The sequence below is a fragment of the Capra hircus genome (assembly GCF_001704415.2).
Source record: "Capra hircus breed San Clemente chromosome X unlocalized genomic scaffold, ASM170441v1, whole genome shotgun sequence".
In the NCBI taxonomy this organism is placed as follows: domain Eukaryota; kingdom Metazoa; phylum Chordata; class Mammalia; order Artiodactyla; family Bovidae; genus Capra; species Capra hircus.
Genome location: NW_017189516.1, coordinates 14644808 through 14663728, shown reverse-complemented (window position 1 = coordinate 14663728; position 18921 = coordinate 14644808). Strand labels below are relative to the sequence as shown.

The window sequence follows — 18921 nt, the reverse complement described above, 5'->3', positions numbered from 1 at the left end:
TTTGCTCATCATTCTATCCCCTACACTTATCACAATACATAGCATCTCATAAGTATACAGTACTTTAAAATTTCTTTCTATGTTCTTTTGCATATGTAAATAAAAGAGATGAAATCAAGTTATCTCCATTTCAGAAAACATGGAAGAGGGATTTAAGAACTCCATCATGCTCATTTTGAGGCACCATGGTGTTTTATGTTTGAGCTTTGATGTATAGTATCTTTGTAAGAGTTTCAAGAATCATATTTGTTTATTTTTAATCTTAGTTTGGCCACTTATTGTAGCATGCAGGATCTTAGTTCCCTGATCAAGAATCAAACCCATGCCTCCTGCAGTGGAAGCAGTCTTAACCACTGGACCACCAGAGAAATCCCTCAGAAATCATATTTTGAATGATTAGTTTATCATTTACTTAGAAAGGGATGTTATAATCACATGTTGTGATTCGGGTTTTATTATTCCTTGCACATCTATCAAATTGTTTTTTGTCTATTATTCTGTTTACATTATGCAATAAACTTAATCTAAAATAATGTTTGGCTAGGCTTCCCTGGTGGCTCAGAGGTTAAAGCGTCTGCCTCCAATGCAGGAGACCCCGGTTCGATCCCTGGGTCGGGAAGATCCCCTGGAGAAGGAAATGGCAACCCACTCCAGTATTCTTGCCTGGAGAATCCCATGGACTGAGGAGCCTGGTGGGCTGCAGTCCACGGGGTCACAAAGAGTCGGACAGGACTGAGTGACTTTACTTACTTAAAATACTATGTCTAATATGAATATATCTTCTTTTGTTTATTGATTATGTGCCATAACTTATTTCATCCTTTTATTTTATCCTTGCTGTATGTTTGTGGTTGAGATATTTCTTTTGTGAATTTCATGTAATTGTTTAATAATGAAAAAGGTATTGCATAAATTTCCTTTTATTAAAGCATCCCCAAGATATCTATAATTGTAGTTTGGATTTCCTCTTTCAAGGAAAGCTTCACTTATTCCCTCTCTAATGCTCTTCCTGTCTTTATATAATTCTACATTTCTGCCCTGTATCATTTTCCTTGTGCCTGATAAATCTTTTAACACTTCTTGTAGGGTAGATCTTCTGGTGATGAATTCCTTCAGTTTTTGTTTGTCTGAGAAAGTCTTTTTATCTCCTTCACTTTTAAAGAATACTTTAGCTAGACACAGAAATCTAGGCCATTGGGTTTTATTCTTTTAACATTTTATTTATTTTTATTTATTTATTTACTTTACAATATTGTATTGGTTCTGCCATACTTCAACATGAAAGATTTCACTTCACCTTCTTCTTGCCTGCATAGTTTCTGATTGCAGAATTCTTCTGTAATTCTCATCCTTATTCTGCTGTAAGTATACTTAGATTTATTTCTCCCTTGGCTTCTTCCGGTATTTTTTCTTTGCTTCTGGTTTTCTGCAGTTTGAATATCATGTTCCTCAATGTAAATTTCTTAGTGTTTTTCTGCTGGGTGTTCTCTGAGTTTCTTGAATCTGTGATTTGTTGTCTGCATTAATTTTGGAAAAGTCTTAGCCATTATTATTTACAATATAATGTTCCATTCCATTCTTCTATTCCACTCTCTTTTTTTCTTCTTCTTTTGTTCCAGTTGTGGCATATGTTGAATCCTTTTAAATTGTCTCACAATAATTGAATGTTCTGTTTTTCTTTTTCTTTCTTCTGTTTATATTAGTTTGGGAAGCATCTCTGGCCATATCTTCCAAGTTCACAAATTCTCTCAGCCATGTCTAGTCTACTAATGACCCCATCAAATGCAATCTTTATTTTTTTTATGAGATTTCTATATTTCTAGCATTTCTTTTGGGGGGGGGGCTGCACCCCTTGGCATGTAGGATCTTAGTTTCTGGATCAGCAATCGAACACATGCCCCCTGCAGTGGAAGCATGGATTCTTACCAGTGGGCTGCTAGGGAAGTCCTTCTGGCATTTCCATCAGATTCTTTTTGAGGATTTCCATCTGTTTGCTTACATTACCCATTTGTTCTTGCATATTGTCTGCTTTTTTATTAGAGTCTTTGACATATTAATTATAATGTATTAAATTCCCTAATAATTCCAATAGTTCTATCATATTTGTGTCTGATACTTTTGCTTTGTCTCTTCAGACTTTTTCTTCTTGCCTTTTAGTGTGCTTTGTAATTTTTTTTGAAAGCTGGACAAGTAATAGGAACTGAGAGAGGGGGCCTCTATTGTGAAGATTTATGTTCCTCTTACTAAGAGTTGGGCTTTGTTTAAATTTTACTTTAGCAATAGGTGGCAGGGGCTTCATGTTCCCCTAGTGTCCTTCATTTTGTCTTTGGGCTCCTTAAAAAGTCTCTGCCTGCAGCTCATTCAGATATAATCCATTATAATATACTTGAGCCCTGTTGGTATGGTGGTAGGTGCTCTCTCGCTCAGTCGTGTCCAACTCTTTACAGCCCCATGAACTGTAGCCTGCCAGGGTCCTCTGCCCATGGAATTTTCCAGACAAGAATACTGGAGTGGGGTGCCATTTCCTACTCCAGGGGATCTTCCCAACCCAGGGATCAAACCCACATCTTTTAAATATCCTGCATTGGCAGGTGGATTCTTTACTACTGAGCCACCTGTGAAGCCCAAGCTATGGTATGGTATGGGGGAAAGGCAGTGTTTTGTAATATTCCAATTATATTTCATTGTTTTAGTGGGCCTGTGACTCCGGCCTATGGCCTTTACAAGTATTTCTATTTGTTTAGTCCTCCCTTGCCCCCACCCCTCCCACCCCTTCTCTGCCACACACACACCTTAGGTAAGACAAGAAAGGTAGAGAGGGGCTGGAACAAGGCTCTGGTAGTCTTTCCTCTTGAAAAGTAGGACTTTGTCATGGAGAAGGCTCTGGGCATATTTCACAAGTATAATCACAAAGACTGTTCGCCCCCCCCCCCCCCCGCTTCTGCTGGGGCCACAGTGGGGGGTCTTTCTCAGATCGTGACTGTGAGAGCCTGGTGAGATTCCTGAAATAAAGCCCATGTAAGTGTGCTTCCCCAACAGGACTACCACTCCCAAGAGTTTCTCACTTTCATTTTAGTCCACTTCAGCCTCTAGGAGTTTGTCACATTTTCATTTAAGAGTTCCTACAGGTTTATGGCTCTAGTGTCTTCTGCCTTAGGTAAGCAGATCTTATTTGTGACCCTTGATTTGCCTGTCCTTCAATATTACAGGATGGTGATTTGCTCTGAAACCTCATTTTTCTGTTGAGTACAAGAAAAGTCATTGACTGTTAGTTTGTTCAGCTTTTTTGTTGTTAGCACTTCTTTTCAAGACTGTCTCTAGCCTCACATTTATTGTTTTGTGAAGAAACGCAAAAAAAGAAAGAATCAGTTGATATTGTGGGTTCCTGAAAAAAAAGGAGAAACCTAGACCCTGTATTCTAGTGATGAGAAGAAACCCCAGATAGGTTTGTAAGATTCTCTAACAGTGTGGCCTTGTGTCTCACTTCCTGGGAAAGGTCAGGAAGAGGATGAGAACAAGGCTACAAAATAAAAATGGTTGTGTGGTGTCTGTAGGCATTCTGAGCTTTGGGTCTCTTCACATAGTTTCTCTCAGCTCAGGATATCATGGAAGTATAAGAAGAGTATGTTCATCAAAGACAGCCTCACAGAGATGAAAAAGCCTCAGCATATGATAGGAGTAGCAGGGTATTTCCCATGTATATGAGTGGAATATGACACCCTCGGAGAGAGTGAGACCCCATCAGGGCTTTGTGGTAGAAATTGAGGCTCAACTCAACAGCTACCTGCTTGGACAAACAATGGTAAACCAAATACAACATCATATCATGCTGGCATGTATATATGATACCCAACATATATCACCCTTCCTGATGTTTTGACACTGAGATACCATAATTTAGACACAACCCCAATAAATGGGGTGAGGAGAACTTCACACTGCTAGAGTTGAGTTTCAGCCACTCAGTAGATTGGGAACTTGACAGAATTCAAGCTAAGCTGCAGAGAAAAAGAAAACTTGCATTTCTTGTATACCTAAATTTGTCAGATAATATCCATACCTGATGAAGAACCAGTAGCAGAAAGTATGTGATAAATGCTGAGTGTGTGTGTGCTAAGTCACTTCAGTTGTGTCCAATTCTTTGTGACCCTATGGACTATATAGCCTGCCAGGCTCCTCTATCCAAAGCGTTCTCCAGGCAAGAATACTGGATTGGGTTGCCATGCCCTCCTCCAGGGGATCTTCCCGACCCAGGGATCAAACCCATATTTCTCTCTGTCTCCTGCATTGGCAGGCAGATACTTTACTGCTAGCGCCAGCTGAGAAGCCCTATAAGTACTGAGTATCACAGACAAATTTGTCTATTCAAAACATGGGCCACGTGGCTCTTATTGATTGAAAACCACAGTGGTCTTACCTCCAGGCAAGAGTGACATCATGTGAGAAATGACCCCTGGCACTTTGGTGAGTACCAAATATAAAGGGAACTAGGTATTTGAGGAGCAAAAAGAACTTCTAACATTAAGCATTCTTTCTGCAGTGAAAGCTGCCATTCCACATCACTCCTCCTCCTCCACGTTTTCCATCTTACTTCAGGCACTTCTCTTTTCTCCGTAGTTATTTTCTCTACATTCCTCTTCTTTTTCTTCTTTCCCCTTGTTTATTTTCCTTTCTTTTTCATTTACCCCTAACCTGTTTTATCTCCTACCATTCTCTTCCATCCTACATCCCTTCTCCCTTCTGTATTCTACTTCCTTATTCTCTTCCTGCTTTTTCCATTTCAACTTAGTATCCATTGTTTCTCCATTCTCTTATTTGTCATTATCTTAATAAATTCATTTACCTGCAATTGTCATTATTTTTTTCTTTTATTACTGTTTTCCTTTTTCTTTTTTCCTTCCTCCCTTTTCTTCCTCTTATACCCTCTCTTTTCAACTTTTCTCTCTTCATTTCTCCCTCTCTTCATGCTTCTAACAACATGGTGATAAAAAATAAGAGATTAGAATGGAACCAAGGTATACTTAAAATGGTACAATCAACAGGAATAGGATTTGGGAACAAGGCAGAAAGAAACATGAAAAACTGTAAGTAAAATAAGAGAAATAAACTACTAAATATGATGTTTAAAAACTACTTATAAAAAAGCAACAAACATTCTAAATGGTGAAATGGTAAAGTCATTTCAAGAAAAAGAAAGGGATATTACTTATTGAGATTATTACTTAATATCTTTTGATGTTTCACCAAGTCATCAGAATAACTGTAATATATAATGTAAATTCAGTTCAGTTCAGTCGCTCAGTCTTATCTGACTCTTTGTGACCCCATGGACTGCAGCATGCCAGGCCTCCCTGTCCATCACCAACTGCTGGAGTTTACTCAAACTCATGTCCATTAAGTTGGTGATGCCATCCAACCATCTCATCCTCTGTCATCTCCTTCTCCTTCTGCCTTCAGTCTTTCCTAGTATCAGGGTCTTTTCAAATGAGTCAGTTTTTTGCATCAGGTGGCCAAAGTATTGGAGTTTCAGCTTCAGCATCAGTCCTTCCAATGAATATTCAGAGCTGATTTCCTTTAAGGAAAATGTAGTGTACTTTTTAATGTAAATTAAGTGATCAAATTATTTTTATAGTATGATTTTACATTAGAAATCTCAATTTTTAAAAAAATACTTGAAACACATATATATGGAATTTAGAAAGATGGTAATGATAACCCTATATGCGAGACAGCAAAAGAGACACATGTAAAGAACAGACTTTTGGACTCTGTGGGAGAGGGAGAGGGTGGGATGATTTGGGAGAATGGCATTGAAACATGTATACTATCATGTAAGAAACGAATCGCTAGTCTAGGTTCGATACAGGATACAGGATACTTGGGGCTGGTGCACTAGGATGACCCAGAGAGATGGTATGGGGAGGGTGGTGGGAGGGGGCTTCAGGGTTGGGAACTCATGTACACCTGTGGTGGATTCATGTCAATGTATGGCAAAACCAATACAGTATTGTAAAGTAAAAAATAAAATTAAAAAAAATACTTGAACTGGGGACATAGACTTCCAGCAAGAAGGAATAAATGGTATAGATGTACTCTTGTATGTTTGTCCTTGGGTGCATTCTATATAATCTAAATGTGAAATCAGCCTGAAAGTAGAAGATAAGATGGTGTGCTTTCTAGGGAGCTTAGATCCCAAACAATGACATGGTGTGAGTTCTCTGGCTATGTCATTAGGCACCCAGGTCTCTTCCAGTCAGGGCAGTATTCCTACAAGCTTAATATGGAGCTGGAACTCTCATTTAGCCCTCAGTAACAAGGAGCCCCACTCTCCCAGGTGTCAGTGGAGGCTGAGTGGGAATATGGACTTCGACTCACATGTGATAAGCCAGAAGATTAAATAAGATTCAGATCCTTATCAGATGCAAAATATCTTGGATACAATTGAAAATCACTTGTCATATCAAGAAATACGATAATCACACCTTGAATGAGAGAAGACAGTCGGCACACACCAACATCGAGATGATACAGGTATTAGAATCATCTACAGGGGTTTTTAAACAGCCATGATAAAGGTGTTTCAATGAGCAACTGTTCATAGAATACAGAAAGTCTCAGCAAAAAAAATAGAAAATCTCCAAAAGAAATAGAAGGTATAAGGAGCAATCAAAAAGAAATTTAGGAACTGAAAAATCCAAAATCCAATAAATGAACTTAACTAATAATAGATGAACTCAGAAGTAGAATAAATAGAAAAATCAGTTAGTGAACTTAAGGTGGAATGATAGAAAGTATCATATCTGACAGGGAAAAATAGACTGAAAACCAAAAATAAACAGAGCTTCAAGTATTTGTTGGACTACTGCAAAAGATCTAACATAGGTATCATCTAGTCACAGAAAGAGAGGAGGAGGGGCTGAAAGATGTCTGAAAACTTCCCATGTTTGGAAAAAAGCATACTTGGATAGACCCAACATCATCAACCAACAGGGTCTAATCGATATTTATAGAACACTCCCCCCAACAATGACAGAATACCAAAAACTCTGATTAAGAAGTCAAAGAAAATCAAAATAAGAGAATGCCCACAGATTGAATGCAGTTGCTATCATAATTACAGTAAGATGCTTTGTGTGTGTACCTAGTCATGTCCTACTCTTTGTGACCCCCATGGACTGTAGCCCACCAGGCTCCTCTGTGCATGGGATTTCCCAAGCAAGAATACTGGAGCGAGTTGCCATTTCCTTCTCCTGGGGATCTTTCCAACCCAGGGATTGAACCCAAGATACTTTGTAGATATAAATTATTCCAAAATGTATGGGAAAGCAGAAGAACTAGAATAACAGATAAAATAATTCTGAAAAAGAACAAAATTCTATTCAACTTCAGGACTATTGTTTAGCCACAGTAATCAAGACCATTGCAGTATTGATGGAGGAGTAGACACATAGACCAATGGAACAGAATAGAGAACTTGAGAAATAGCCTTACACAAGTATGGCCAACTGAGCTTTTACAAGGGTGCAAAAATAACTCAATGGGAGGATTATCTTTTCAACAATTGTGCTAGAATGATAAGATGGATTTTTGTAGCTCTGCCTCTCCCATCCCCCCAAATAAAACTCAACCTAGACCTCACATCTAATTCAAAATGTAAATCCAAATGGAAGATAGACTTCCATACAAAAGTTAAAACCACAAGACTTCTGGAATATAATACAGGATAAAATCTTCAGATCGTTAGGGCTTGTTGAAGAGTTCTTAGAAATGACACAGATCTTTAGAAGGAGAAAAAATCAATAAATTGGGCTTTCTAAAAAATGTGCCATGTGACTCTCTTAAAGAGGATGAAGACAAAAGTTACAAACTGGGAGAAACCAGTTTGCAAACCATATATCTGACAGGGGACTTATACATAAAATATGTAAATTCTTAAGGCTCAACACTTAAAAAAAAAACAAATTAGAAAACTGGACAAAAGACATGAAGAAACATTGCACCAAAGAGGATATATTGATGGCATGTTAAAAATGTTCAACATCATTAACCATTAGTGTTAGTGTTAGTTGCTCAGTCATGGCCAACTCTTTGTGACCCCATGGACTGCAGCCCACCAGGCTCCTGTGTCCATGAGATTTTCCAGGCAAGGATACTGGAGTGGGTTGCCATTTCCTTCTCCAGGGGATCTTCCCAACCCAGGTATTGAACCCGGGTCTCCTGCAGTGCAGGTAGATTCTTTACTGACTGAGCTACAAGGGAAGCCCATAAATTCTTATTTCTCTGGGATAAATGCCCAAGAGGTCAATTGTTGGATTGTGTAATAGGAGCATGTTAGGTTTTATAAGAAACTTGCCAAACTTTCCCAGTGATTGTATCATTTTACATTCCCAGCAACAATGTGTGAGTGGATCTATTTTCTCCAAATCCTTGCCAGCACCCGTTGTATTTTTTTAGGCATTCTGGTAGATGTGAAATAATAACTCATTGTGGTTATAATTTACATTTTCCTCATTAACCTGAGTGACTGAACTGAACTGAACTGATGACTGTTTGTGCAATAGAAGACTTGACTCGGCAAGTCTGAGGTGTTCAGACCTTGAGCATTCCAAAAAAAAAAAAAATGTCTGCACATTCCAAAGAAAGGTCCAGCTCTTGACAAACTCCTGGGAGATAACCTCTAAACCTTTGGCATATTATGCCTGATTAGAATCTTTTTGTTCAGCCGGGGCTTTGGGCCAACAGATGGTTTATGTTAAGAGTATGATTTATAGTGGGGCCTTGAGCCTTGTGGCATTAGTTTGACCTCAACACAGGCTGGAGACTGAGTAGCTAAAGTTAGCCACCCAGGTGTTCCATGCCTACATGACCAAAAACTCCAGTAAATCCCAGGGATCAGGTTTGTTACACATCTTGCTGGGAGAATTAAGCACTGGCCATACAATTCCACTGAAAGGGAACAAATGGAAGCTCACCCCTGTTCTCTCCTGGACATGTGAGTTATGTACCTTTTAGCTTTGTGGATTTAAATTGGTATCCTTGCATTGTAATAAACTATAGCCTTGAATGTAACACCTATCCTGAGTTCTGTGAGTGCTTCTAGTGAATCATTGAATGCAAGGGTGGTCTTCAGGACCCTACTACTGGTAAATCCTAGGTCACATTCTTTTAGCTGCTAAGGTGGCTCCTGCAGTTGGAACTGTTATGTAATACAGAGTATACACACTGTATTACCTTACTAAAATGTGAAAAAAATATTTGCAATACATCTAGCCCTACGGGATTTCAATTAGCATCTGTAAGACTGTTCAAAGAAATCTCCAAAATAATTAAGACAAAGACAACACAAGAAAAACAGGCAAAAGACTTGCACAAGCACTTTACAAAAGAAATCCAGTAGGTCCATTGACATATAAATATGTATTCCACTTATCAGAAATGTAAATTAAAACCACAAGGAGATACCAATAAAACACACACCAGGTTGGGAAAAAAATTGGAAAAGGCTTATGATACCAAACACTATAGAGTGTATTGATCTTACTCCTGGGCATCTGATGTCACAGGAATAAATATTAAGCATTAAAAGTAATGATATATGTACAGGTATTTTATTGCAATGTTGTCAGTATGTGCTCCCTCCCCACACCAAAACACCTGAAACCAAAATGAATTACCATCAATGAGAAAATGATTTACTATATTGTGGTCCATCTCTATCATGGAATAGTATGCAGCAATGCAAAAGAATGAGTCAGAGGTAGATTAACATTAACTGAGATAAATCAGATTAAAATATATATAATATGATCTTCATCTTTGTAAAACTAAAAAAGGACTTTTTGAACATGATAGAATACAAAAAATGGTTTTTAAAATGCATATCTCAGATGAGGGTAGAGGTAAAAGAAAGTGGGAGGCAGTAAGTATTAATAAAAGAATGCAATTCAAAGTATGGCATATATAAGGTAATCCTGATTATGTAAAGTAAAATAAAGTAAAAATTAAAAAAAAAGAATATATGTACATAAAGTGTTGTATGAGAAGTTAGCAACAAAACCTTAACAGTTACCTCAAAGTGGTGAAATTTGGAGTGATGGCTACTTAATTTCTGAAATACTTAGGTAATGTTTGAATTTTTAATGACAGGTATGCATTTGTGTAATGAGGAAAAGTAAGTGAATTCATCACAGGAAAGAAACAAGAATGCCTTTGAGGTTTCTTTTATAAGCAACAGAATGAATGGTGGTATTCATTCATTCATTAAACAAGTATTTTTTGAGCATATAAAATACACTAGGCATCATTTTATGTTCTAAGGATACAGCAATGAATAAAACAAAAGTCCATCTCCCTAAAAGGATTCTAATGGAGAGAGAAGGGCATGACAGGACAAACACCGTGTTGGTGAGGAGGAGGATATATGGGACCTGTTAATTGTGAAAATACAGAGACAATTGCAAGAGTGGGGTAGGTTGTCAGATTACAGGTTTAGAATTCATAAGTCAAGACTGGAGATAATAGATATGGGATCAGAAAGCATATAAAATGGTGTTTTAGGCCTCCTTTCTTGAGTCTGATCACGTCCCACTGCAGACACTTTCCAGAGGAAGTGCTGAGAAAAAACAGGCAGCTGACAGAGGAGGTTGCTATGCAACAGATGGGGAAAGTTATCCAGCCAGGCAGAATTGATGTTGGCCCTTGGGGACCAAATGCTGCAGTACTTCCCAGCACTAGCTTCCTTTTGTATGTTGGCTTCTGGCGGAGCTGATGCCAGAATAAATGTGAAACGTACAAAGATGTACCTTGGATTTTTGGAAAGTATCAGTTCAGTTTGAGTCATTTCACATCTATATAACATTTTCTGCCTTTTTGAGCCTCTCCAATCTGGAAGCAGTTTGTGTCGTTGCATAGGACCCCAGTAAGTGCTACTTGTCTTTCCCATTTTGCATGTTGAGAAGCCAGACTTAGAGAATTCCAGTGGCCTGAGTGGGTTCACACAGCTAGTGACAAACTGGCCCAGCACTCCATCCCAGGAACTGAGGCCCAGCCCTGGAAGGAACCAGGGCAAACATTTACTCTCAGTCAAAGCTTGCCATGATTCAGACACACAAGTACCTGAGTGTCCTGGCTGCTCTGAAGGGCACCAAGAAGGCCTCAGGGACATTTGTGCCACTCAGAGCAAAAGAGGCCTGACAGATCAGGGAGTGGACCCCAAAGAGCAATTCGCACACCTGGGTGGACCCACATAGAGCAGGCAGGGGTGGGGAGGGGGTGCTGGGGCCCCTACCTGTGTTCTCCAGGATGCAGAGCATGAGCTCAAGTTTGGGACAGACGTTGACAGAGCAGGGGAGGTTGAGTGAATCTGCTGTTCAAACTGAAGTGAGGGTGCCTCAGTCCCTCAGCCAGCAATGGTGCAACATGGGTTTTAGGGTCTGGAAAACCAGGCCCACATTTTGCATTTTCTGTTTACTGACTGCCCTTGTCTAATTCTTGCAATATGTCTGTACCTCATTATCTTGATCTGTAAAATGGAGATGCTGATATCCACTTTTCAGGGCTTCTGTGAGAGAAAAACAAGCCCTAGCATAGATCCTGCTGTGAAGTACAAGCTGTGCTTATCTCTCCCCACCTCCTCACACAAAATAAATAGCTGGAGCTGCACAAAGGGCAAGAAAGTAGCTAATGTTTGAGTCTGGAAACTGTTGAGTGGGGAGGAGACCTTGTAGGGTCACATGGCAGGCACAGACTTTTTCTACCTCCATTAATGTATCCCTCTCTGGCCATTTTCCTAGGTCCCTAAATGGATGAGATTATTTTTAGCAGGAGTCTAGCACTTGTTGCAATTAGAGACCCTACACAGAGACCTCTTTAATAGTGACCTAAATGCTGCTAGACAAGCGGGTGGTTGATGTACGCTGACTGACAGGAGGGGCCACGATAGGGGAGGGAAAGAACAGAGACGCATTGCGGAAAAGGTAGGGGGGCCGACGCGTGGGGCAAGGGGTGGGATCTAGAGGCACAGCGCATCTGTTTGGGGGAGGGGCCGATGCATACTGTCAACCTGGTTGGTGATGGGGTGGTGTGTTGGCAAAGGGGCGGGACTGCCTCCTACTGCACATGCTCAGCATAGCCTTCAGGGCGAAGCTTTTGTTGGGGAAGCGGGCGGGACTCTTATTTGGTCGATCAGGTCTTGCGCATGCGTACAACCATCTGAGGTGGTGGGTGGTATATTAGGCGAAGAGGCGGGGTCGTCTTAGCTGCCGCGCTGGCATTTTCTCCTGGACAAGGAGAGGGTGCGGCTGCTGAGAGCCGAAAACTGCAATCCCGATCCTCTGAGTCGTGAAGAAGGGAGGCTACGAGGGGGTTGGGGTTGGGGCCTGAGGCAAGGTGAGACTTAGCCCCCAGATAGGGCATCTTGCCCCCTGGTGCGGGCCCCCTATTTTTCATCCCGATCCCTTTATCCTGGATTCTTATCCCTCTCCCACTCCCCAAGCCCCGATTCACAGCCCTCACCCGATTCTCCCTTATTCAGAATCCCTGTTCGCTCTCTAAACCCCTCCCATCGTTCAAAACCTCTACAGATTTCTCGACTTCGGTCTGTACTGTTATACGATCCTCATTATTCGAAAACTCCATTCAATTTCCCAAATGCGAATCCCAACTCAGTCTGCCTGGATTCAGAATTCTTATCTGAATCCTGATTTGAAGCTTCTCTTCGTAGCTTCTCAGGATTCAGAACCTCCATCCGGACACCCATTCACTTTTCCCACTCCAATCTGGCCCGTTCCTCTCATATTCAGCACCTCATCCGCCCCCACAATCAAACCTGAAACACCACCATCTCTCCAAATTTGGTCCTTCCCCTTTGCCCTCTAGTATAACGCCCAACTCCTCCTCCACACCCCCCAGGCTCTGCTCTTGCCAGAGGGACAAGAATCATGTCTCAGAAAATGGACTGTGGTGCGGGCCTCCTCGGCTTCCAGGTGAGATCTCCACTCCCCACCCCACTGTTTCCCTAGCCGACAGTTCCCCCGGGGCTCCTTTGGCTGTCCAGACGCTTGGATCTGATGTTGCCTTCTTGATGCCTAGATTCCGTCATTTTTCAGATTCCCATGGTTTAAGGTGTGTGTGTGTGGTGGGGGCGGGGGGGGGTGTTATCCCTTTTCAGCCATCAGTCCCCCTTCAGATAAAGGGGAGACCCTGTTAATAGTAAGAGCAATCTGCCCAGATAATCCCAATTGAGTAAGGAACCTTCCCCCCGCCCCCCATAGTCCTAACGCTTATGGAGCTCTCTGCCGCCCCCTCCCCCAACCTCCTGCCTCCACCTTCCCTTTCTCCTACATTCCCCATCCCCTGCGACCCCCTTATTTTCCTCAACTCCTCAAGGCGGCACTCTTGATCCACCACCTCCTCCTGAGCTCCTACCCCAGGCTGCATTGCTCTGCTCTAACCTCCTAGATCAGCAGCCCCCCTCCACACTTGTCCCCTCTCTTCATTTGGCCCCACTCCTTGTTTAGCCCCTGCCTCACTCAGCCCCTATCAGATGTTTTGCTACCCCTTCACGCCACTCAGGCCTCTAGATGTCTTACTCACCCTTCTCTTTTTGCACCAACCAACCTCACCTCCCCTACACATTCCGTCCCCCACCTCACCCTGCCAACCCCACTTCAGAAGCCCAGAGATTTATTTTTTACCCCTTATTTGCAGGCTGAGGCCTCCGTAGAAGACAGCACCTTGCTTATGCAGACCCTGATGGAGGCCATCCAGATCTCGGAGGCTCCACCTACCAGCCAGGCCACAGCAGCTGCCAGTGCACCGAATGCTAGTCCTCAGAGTTCACAGCCCCCAGCAGTCAGTGAGATGGCTGATACGCAGGCTTTAGCAACTGCCACTAAGCCTAAGACAGCCTTTAAGGTCCAGAATGCCACCGCAAAAGGTCCAAATGCTGCCTATGATTTCTCCCAGGCGTTTAATGCCAAGGAGACTCCCAACATGCTGCCTACAGCACACTTTAAGTCCCAAAATGCCCCCCCAAAGGGCCCAAATGCTGCCTATGATTTTTCCCAGGCAGCCCCTACCGGTGAGTTAACTGCCAACAAGTCGGACATGGCCTTTAAGGCCCAGAATACCACTACTAAAGTGGTCCCAAATGCGGCCTACAATTTCTCTCAGTCTCTCAATGCCAGTGAGATGGTCAACACTCAGCCCAAGACAGCCTTCAAGGCTTGGAATGACACCACTACGGTCCCAACTCCTGATACCCAGACCCAGAATGTTAACCCAGCCAAGATGGCCACTTCCTACGCTGACATAGAGGCTGACCCAAGCCCAGGTATCTGTGAATCTGATGGTGCAGCTGCACAGACATCAGCGGATGGTTCCCAGCCTCAGAATCTGGAGTCCAGGACTATAATTCGGGGCAAGAGGACCCGTAAGGTGAGATCCCTACTAGTTCTACTTTGCTTTGGGCTCTCCTTTCTTCTCTGAGGTGGTTCATTTGTTCTAAACAAGACAAAACTAAATATATATAATTGTCTGTATTCAACTACATTGTAGGGGATGATAAGGTAAATATGATGATTCTTGCTAGTCCACAGAATAATGGGGAGATGAGACATGGACCCGTAATATATACAGTCTGTGTGTAATTCATTTTACATTTTAAAAGTAGCCATGTGTTAGATCTTGGCCTAGGCACATTCACACAGGTTATCTCACTCATTAAATCTTCACGGTACCTCATACCAGCTAGGGATCATAGTTTCAGTTTTACAGAGAAGGAAAATAAGTCCCAGAGAGGTGAAGTGACTTGAGTGATTTGTCCAGGGTGGTACAAGCAGAGCCAGTGATGGACATAGGAAGAAGAGAAGCCTCAGGCCCCACCCTTGGGTTGCTCCTGGCCTGGTTCAGAGATGAAACTCCTGCCTGGAAGACAGTGAAAGACAAGCCCAGGACTCAGGGTGACCATTGGCTAGTAGGTCAGGCTGTCACTACAGGTGAGGGTTTTAGGGGGCCTTCCTGAAATAGATACGGTGAGGACATAGAAACACTTGGTAACCCTGACCTTCCTTTTCTTTGATGATGCAGATTAATAACTTGAATGTGGAAGAGAGTAGCAGTGGGGATCAGAGGCGGGCCCCACTGGCTCCAGGGACCTGGAGGTCTGCACCAGTTCCAGTTACCACTCAGAGCCCACCTGGCGCACCCCCCAATGTGCTCTGGCAGACCCCACTGGCCTGGCAGAATCCATCAGGCTGGCAAAATCAGCCAACCAGGCAGACCCCACCAGCACGTCAGAGCCCCCCAGCAAGGCAGACCCCACCAGCCTGGCAAAACCCAGTTGCTTGGCAGAACCCAGTGATCTGGCCAAACCCTGTGATCTGGCAGAACCCAGTGATCTGGCCAAACCCCATTGTCTGGCCTGGTCCGGTTGTCTGGCCAAACCCACTGGCCTGGCAGAATCCACCTGGGTGGCAGACCCCACCTGGATGGCAGACTCCACCAGGCTGGCAAGGTCCTCCAGATTGGCAAGGCCCTCCCGACTGGCCACTACCCCCTGACTGGCCACTGCCACCCGACTGGCCACTCCCCACTGACTGGCCGCTCCCACCTGACTGGATCCCCACTGATTGGCCAGTTCCACCAGACTGGCAAAACCTGCGCCCCTCACCAAACCTGCGCCCCTCTCCTAATTCGCGTGCCTCACAGAACCTGGGTGCCTCACAGCCCCGAGATGTGGCCCTTCTTCAGGAAAGAGTAAGAACTGTAACTTCAGTTGCTTCTCCCCACCCACCCTCACCTCTTTTCTTTGTTGTACTTCCATCTATAATTCAACCAAGTGTTCTGTCAATATCTTATAACTAATGAGTTCCTTTTTCCCTCTCAGGCTAATAAGTTGGTCAAGTACCTGATGCTTAAAGATTACACAAAGGTGCCCATCAAGCGCTCAGGTAGGCATTCAGTACCCTCTCCCAGAGATCTGCCCTTCCCCTCACCCCATTCTCTATGGATATCTCTGTGCTTATATGTCCCCTCCCCTTCAATCCCCTCTTTCCATGGGTGAGTCTTCCTTTTTCGCCTACTGTGCTCCCCTGGGCAGGGCTGGCAAAAATGCCACAGCTCTGTGGCCCCTGCTCAGCTCAGATGCTCCCTCCTCTCACCTGCAGAAATGCTAAGGGATATCATCCGTGAATACACTGATGTGTATCCAGAAATCATTGAACGTGCGTGCTTTGTCCTGGAGAAGGTGAGAAGGCAACCCTGAAGGACAGAATGATGGGGAAAGGTTTGCGAGGAGGGGCTTTGATAGATATTATGAGAAAGTCTTGGTTTAAAGATTCATGGGATTCCTACTGGGAGTTTGATGCAAATCACAGGGAGTGAATGTGGGTATGCTTATGCTAGATTTTGTAATTTCATAGTCTGTTTTCTTGCCCCTGTAGAAATTTGGAATTCAACTGAAAGAAATTGACAAGGAAGAACACCTGTATATTCTCATCAGCACCCCTGAGTCCCTGGCTGGCATACTAGGAACGTAAGATGGGAAAGGAGGGGAAACATTGCCATTCTCAGTGGCGGTTTTTTCCTAGGAGTTTCAAGTAGATCAGGATGCAGGGTCACATAGCAGGTCATGGGCAGAGTTGGGGTAGAGTTGTCTCCTAGCTGAGGAATACTAGGAAAGCTGGATGGGTAAACTGTCTGGGGTGCCTGTGTAAATGCCTGCTGAAAATACATTCTTTTTTTAAAAAAAAACTTCTTTAGGACCAAAGACACACCAAAACTGGGTCTCCTTTTAGTGATTTTGGGTGTCATCTTCATGAATGGCAACCGTGCCAGTGAAGGTGAGTGGCCGGGCCAGCAGCTGGGGGTTGGCTGCCGCCTGATTTCCATGTTCATTTTCCATCCCTTGTCTCCCCTTGCCTCCCATTGCAGCTGTCCTCTGGGAGGCACTACGCAAGATGGGACTACGTCCTGGGTATGATTGGGCTCTCTCATCTCTTGCCTGTTATATGATTCTTTGGCAACAGAGGATGGTTCCAGGATTGCATCAACCTGGTAGTCTAAGGGAATTGGTTTGGGGAGGTACAGAGCCCAAGAATGTGACCTGGGTGGATGGGGAAATAGTCCTGGTCTCTGCTTCTCTTATCTCTGACTTCTGTGCTGGAAAACTGTTTTCTTTCCTTTGGGCAATGTCATAGTCTCTAATTATGAATCTCCCCCCCTCCCTTTTTTTTTGTTTTTTTGTTTTTTTGCTCTCAGAGTAAGACATCCCCTCCTTGGAGATCTGAGGAAGCTTCTCACTTATGAATTTGTAAAACAAAAGTAAGTGATGCCGAAGTGGCTTGTCTTGTCCTCATGAATTCTGTGTGCTAGTCAGCCTCAGAAAGCCCTTCCCATGCTGCTCATTTCTTATATTAACTATACCTATGCATATGCATACATATATACTCAGGAATATTTNTCGTAATGACTCAGATAATCATAATGCTGTGATCACTCACCTAGAGCCAGACTTCTTGGAGCATGAGGTCAAGTGGGCCTTAGGAAGCAACACGACAAACAAAGCTAGTTGAGGTGATGGAATTTCAGTTGAACTTTTTCAACTACTAAAAGATGATGGATCGCAGACATTCTGACTGGTTTGAAGTGGTACCTCATTGTGGTTTTGATTTGCATTTCTCTAATAATGGAGTGATGTTGAGCATCTTTTCATGTGTTTGTTACCATCCGTATGTCTTCTTTGGAGAAATGTCTATTTAGTTTTTTTGGCCCATTTTTTTGATTGGTCGTTTATTTTTCTGGAATTGAGTTGCATAAGTTGCTTGTATATTTTTGAGATTAGTTGTTTGTCAGTTGTTTCATTTGCTATTATTTTCTCCCATTCAGAAGGGGGTTCATGTTTGGGATCGCATGTACACCCATGGTGGATTCATGTCAATGGTATGGCAAAACCAATACAGTATTGTAAAGTAAAATAAAGTAAAAATAAAAATTAAAAAAAGAGATGATGCTGTGAAAGTGATGCAATTAATATGACAGCAAATTTGGAAAACTAAGCAGTGTCCACAGGACTAGAAAAGGTCAGTTTTCATTTCAATCCCAAGGAAAGGCGATGCCAGAAATGTTCAAACTACTGCACAATTGCACTCATCTCACACGCTAGTAAAGTAATGCTCAAAATCCTCTGAGCTGTGCTTCAACAGTACTTGAACCATGAACTTCCAGATGTTCAAGCTGGTTTTAGAAAAAGCAGAGGAACAAGAGATCAAATTGCCATCATCTGTTGGATCATAGAAGAAGCAAGAGAATTCCAGAAAAACATCTATTTCTGCTTTATCAACTCTGCCATTGCCTTTGACTGTGTGGATAACAAGAAACTGGAAAATTCTTAAAGAGATAGGAATATCAAACCTCATGATTTGCCTCCTGAGAAATCTGTATGCAGGTCACGAAGCAGCAGTTAGAACTGGACATGGAAGAGCAGACTGGTTCCACATCAGGAAAGGAGTACAACAAGGTTGTGTATGGTCACTCTGCTTATTTAACTTATATGCAGAGTACATCATGCAAAATGCTGGATTGAATGAAGCACAAGCTGGACTCAAGATTCCTGGGAGAAATATCATTAACCTTAGATATGCAGATGACATCACCCTTAGGGTAGAAAGTGAACAAGAACTAAAGAGCCTCTTGATGAAAGTGAAAGAAGAGAGTGAAAAAGTTGGCTTAAAAGTCAACATTCAAAAAACTAAGATCATGGAATCCAGTCCCGTCACTTCATGGCAAGAGAATGGTAAAATAGTGGAAACAGAGTGAGACTTTACTCTTTTTTTGGAGGGTGGGGGTGGGAGGTGGGCTCCAAAATCACTTCATATGGGTGACTGCAGCCCTGGAAATTAAAAGACACTTTCTCCTTGGAAG

The 18921-nt window shown here is 42.7% G+C and overlaps 1 protein-coding gene and 1 non-coding gene across 3 annotated transcripts in view; both read left to right on the top strand.

Annotated features, from left to right (window-relative positions):
• Positions 1–16966, top strand: part of MAGED1 (MAGE family member D1) — a gene marked incomplete at its 3' end in the record, with an annotated part of 83847 nt that extends 66881 nt beyond the window's left edge. Inside the window, 9 exon segments of one of the 2 annotated variants that reach the window (XM_018043888.1) lie at positions 12173–12387; positions 12910–12983; positions 13708–14436; positions 15088–15756; positions 15887–15950; positions 16167–16246; positions 16443–16534; positions 16762–16841; positions 16933–16966. In XM_018043888.1, the coding sequence (XP_017899377.1) occupies positions 12939–12983; positions 13708–14436; positions 15088–15756; positions 15887–15950; positions 16167–16246; positions 16443–16534; positions 16762–16841; positions 16933–16966 (1793 nt within the window). 2 annotated transcript variants of the gene reach the window in all.
• Positions 548–619, top strand: TRNAW-CCA. The gene has a single exon. It is a non-coding gene; the product is annotated as a tRNA-Trp (tRNA).
• Positions 16967–18921: the final 1955 nt, after the last annotated feature.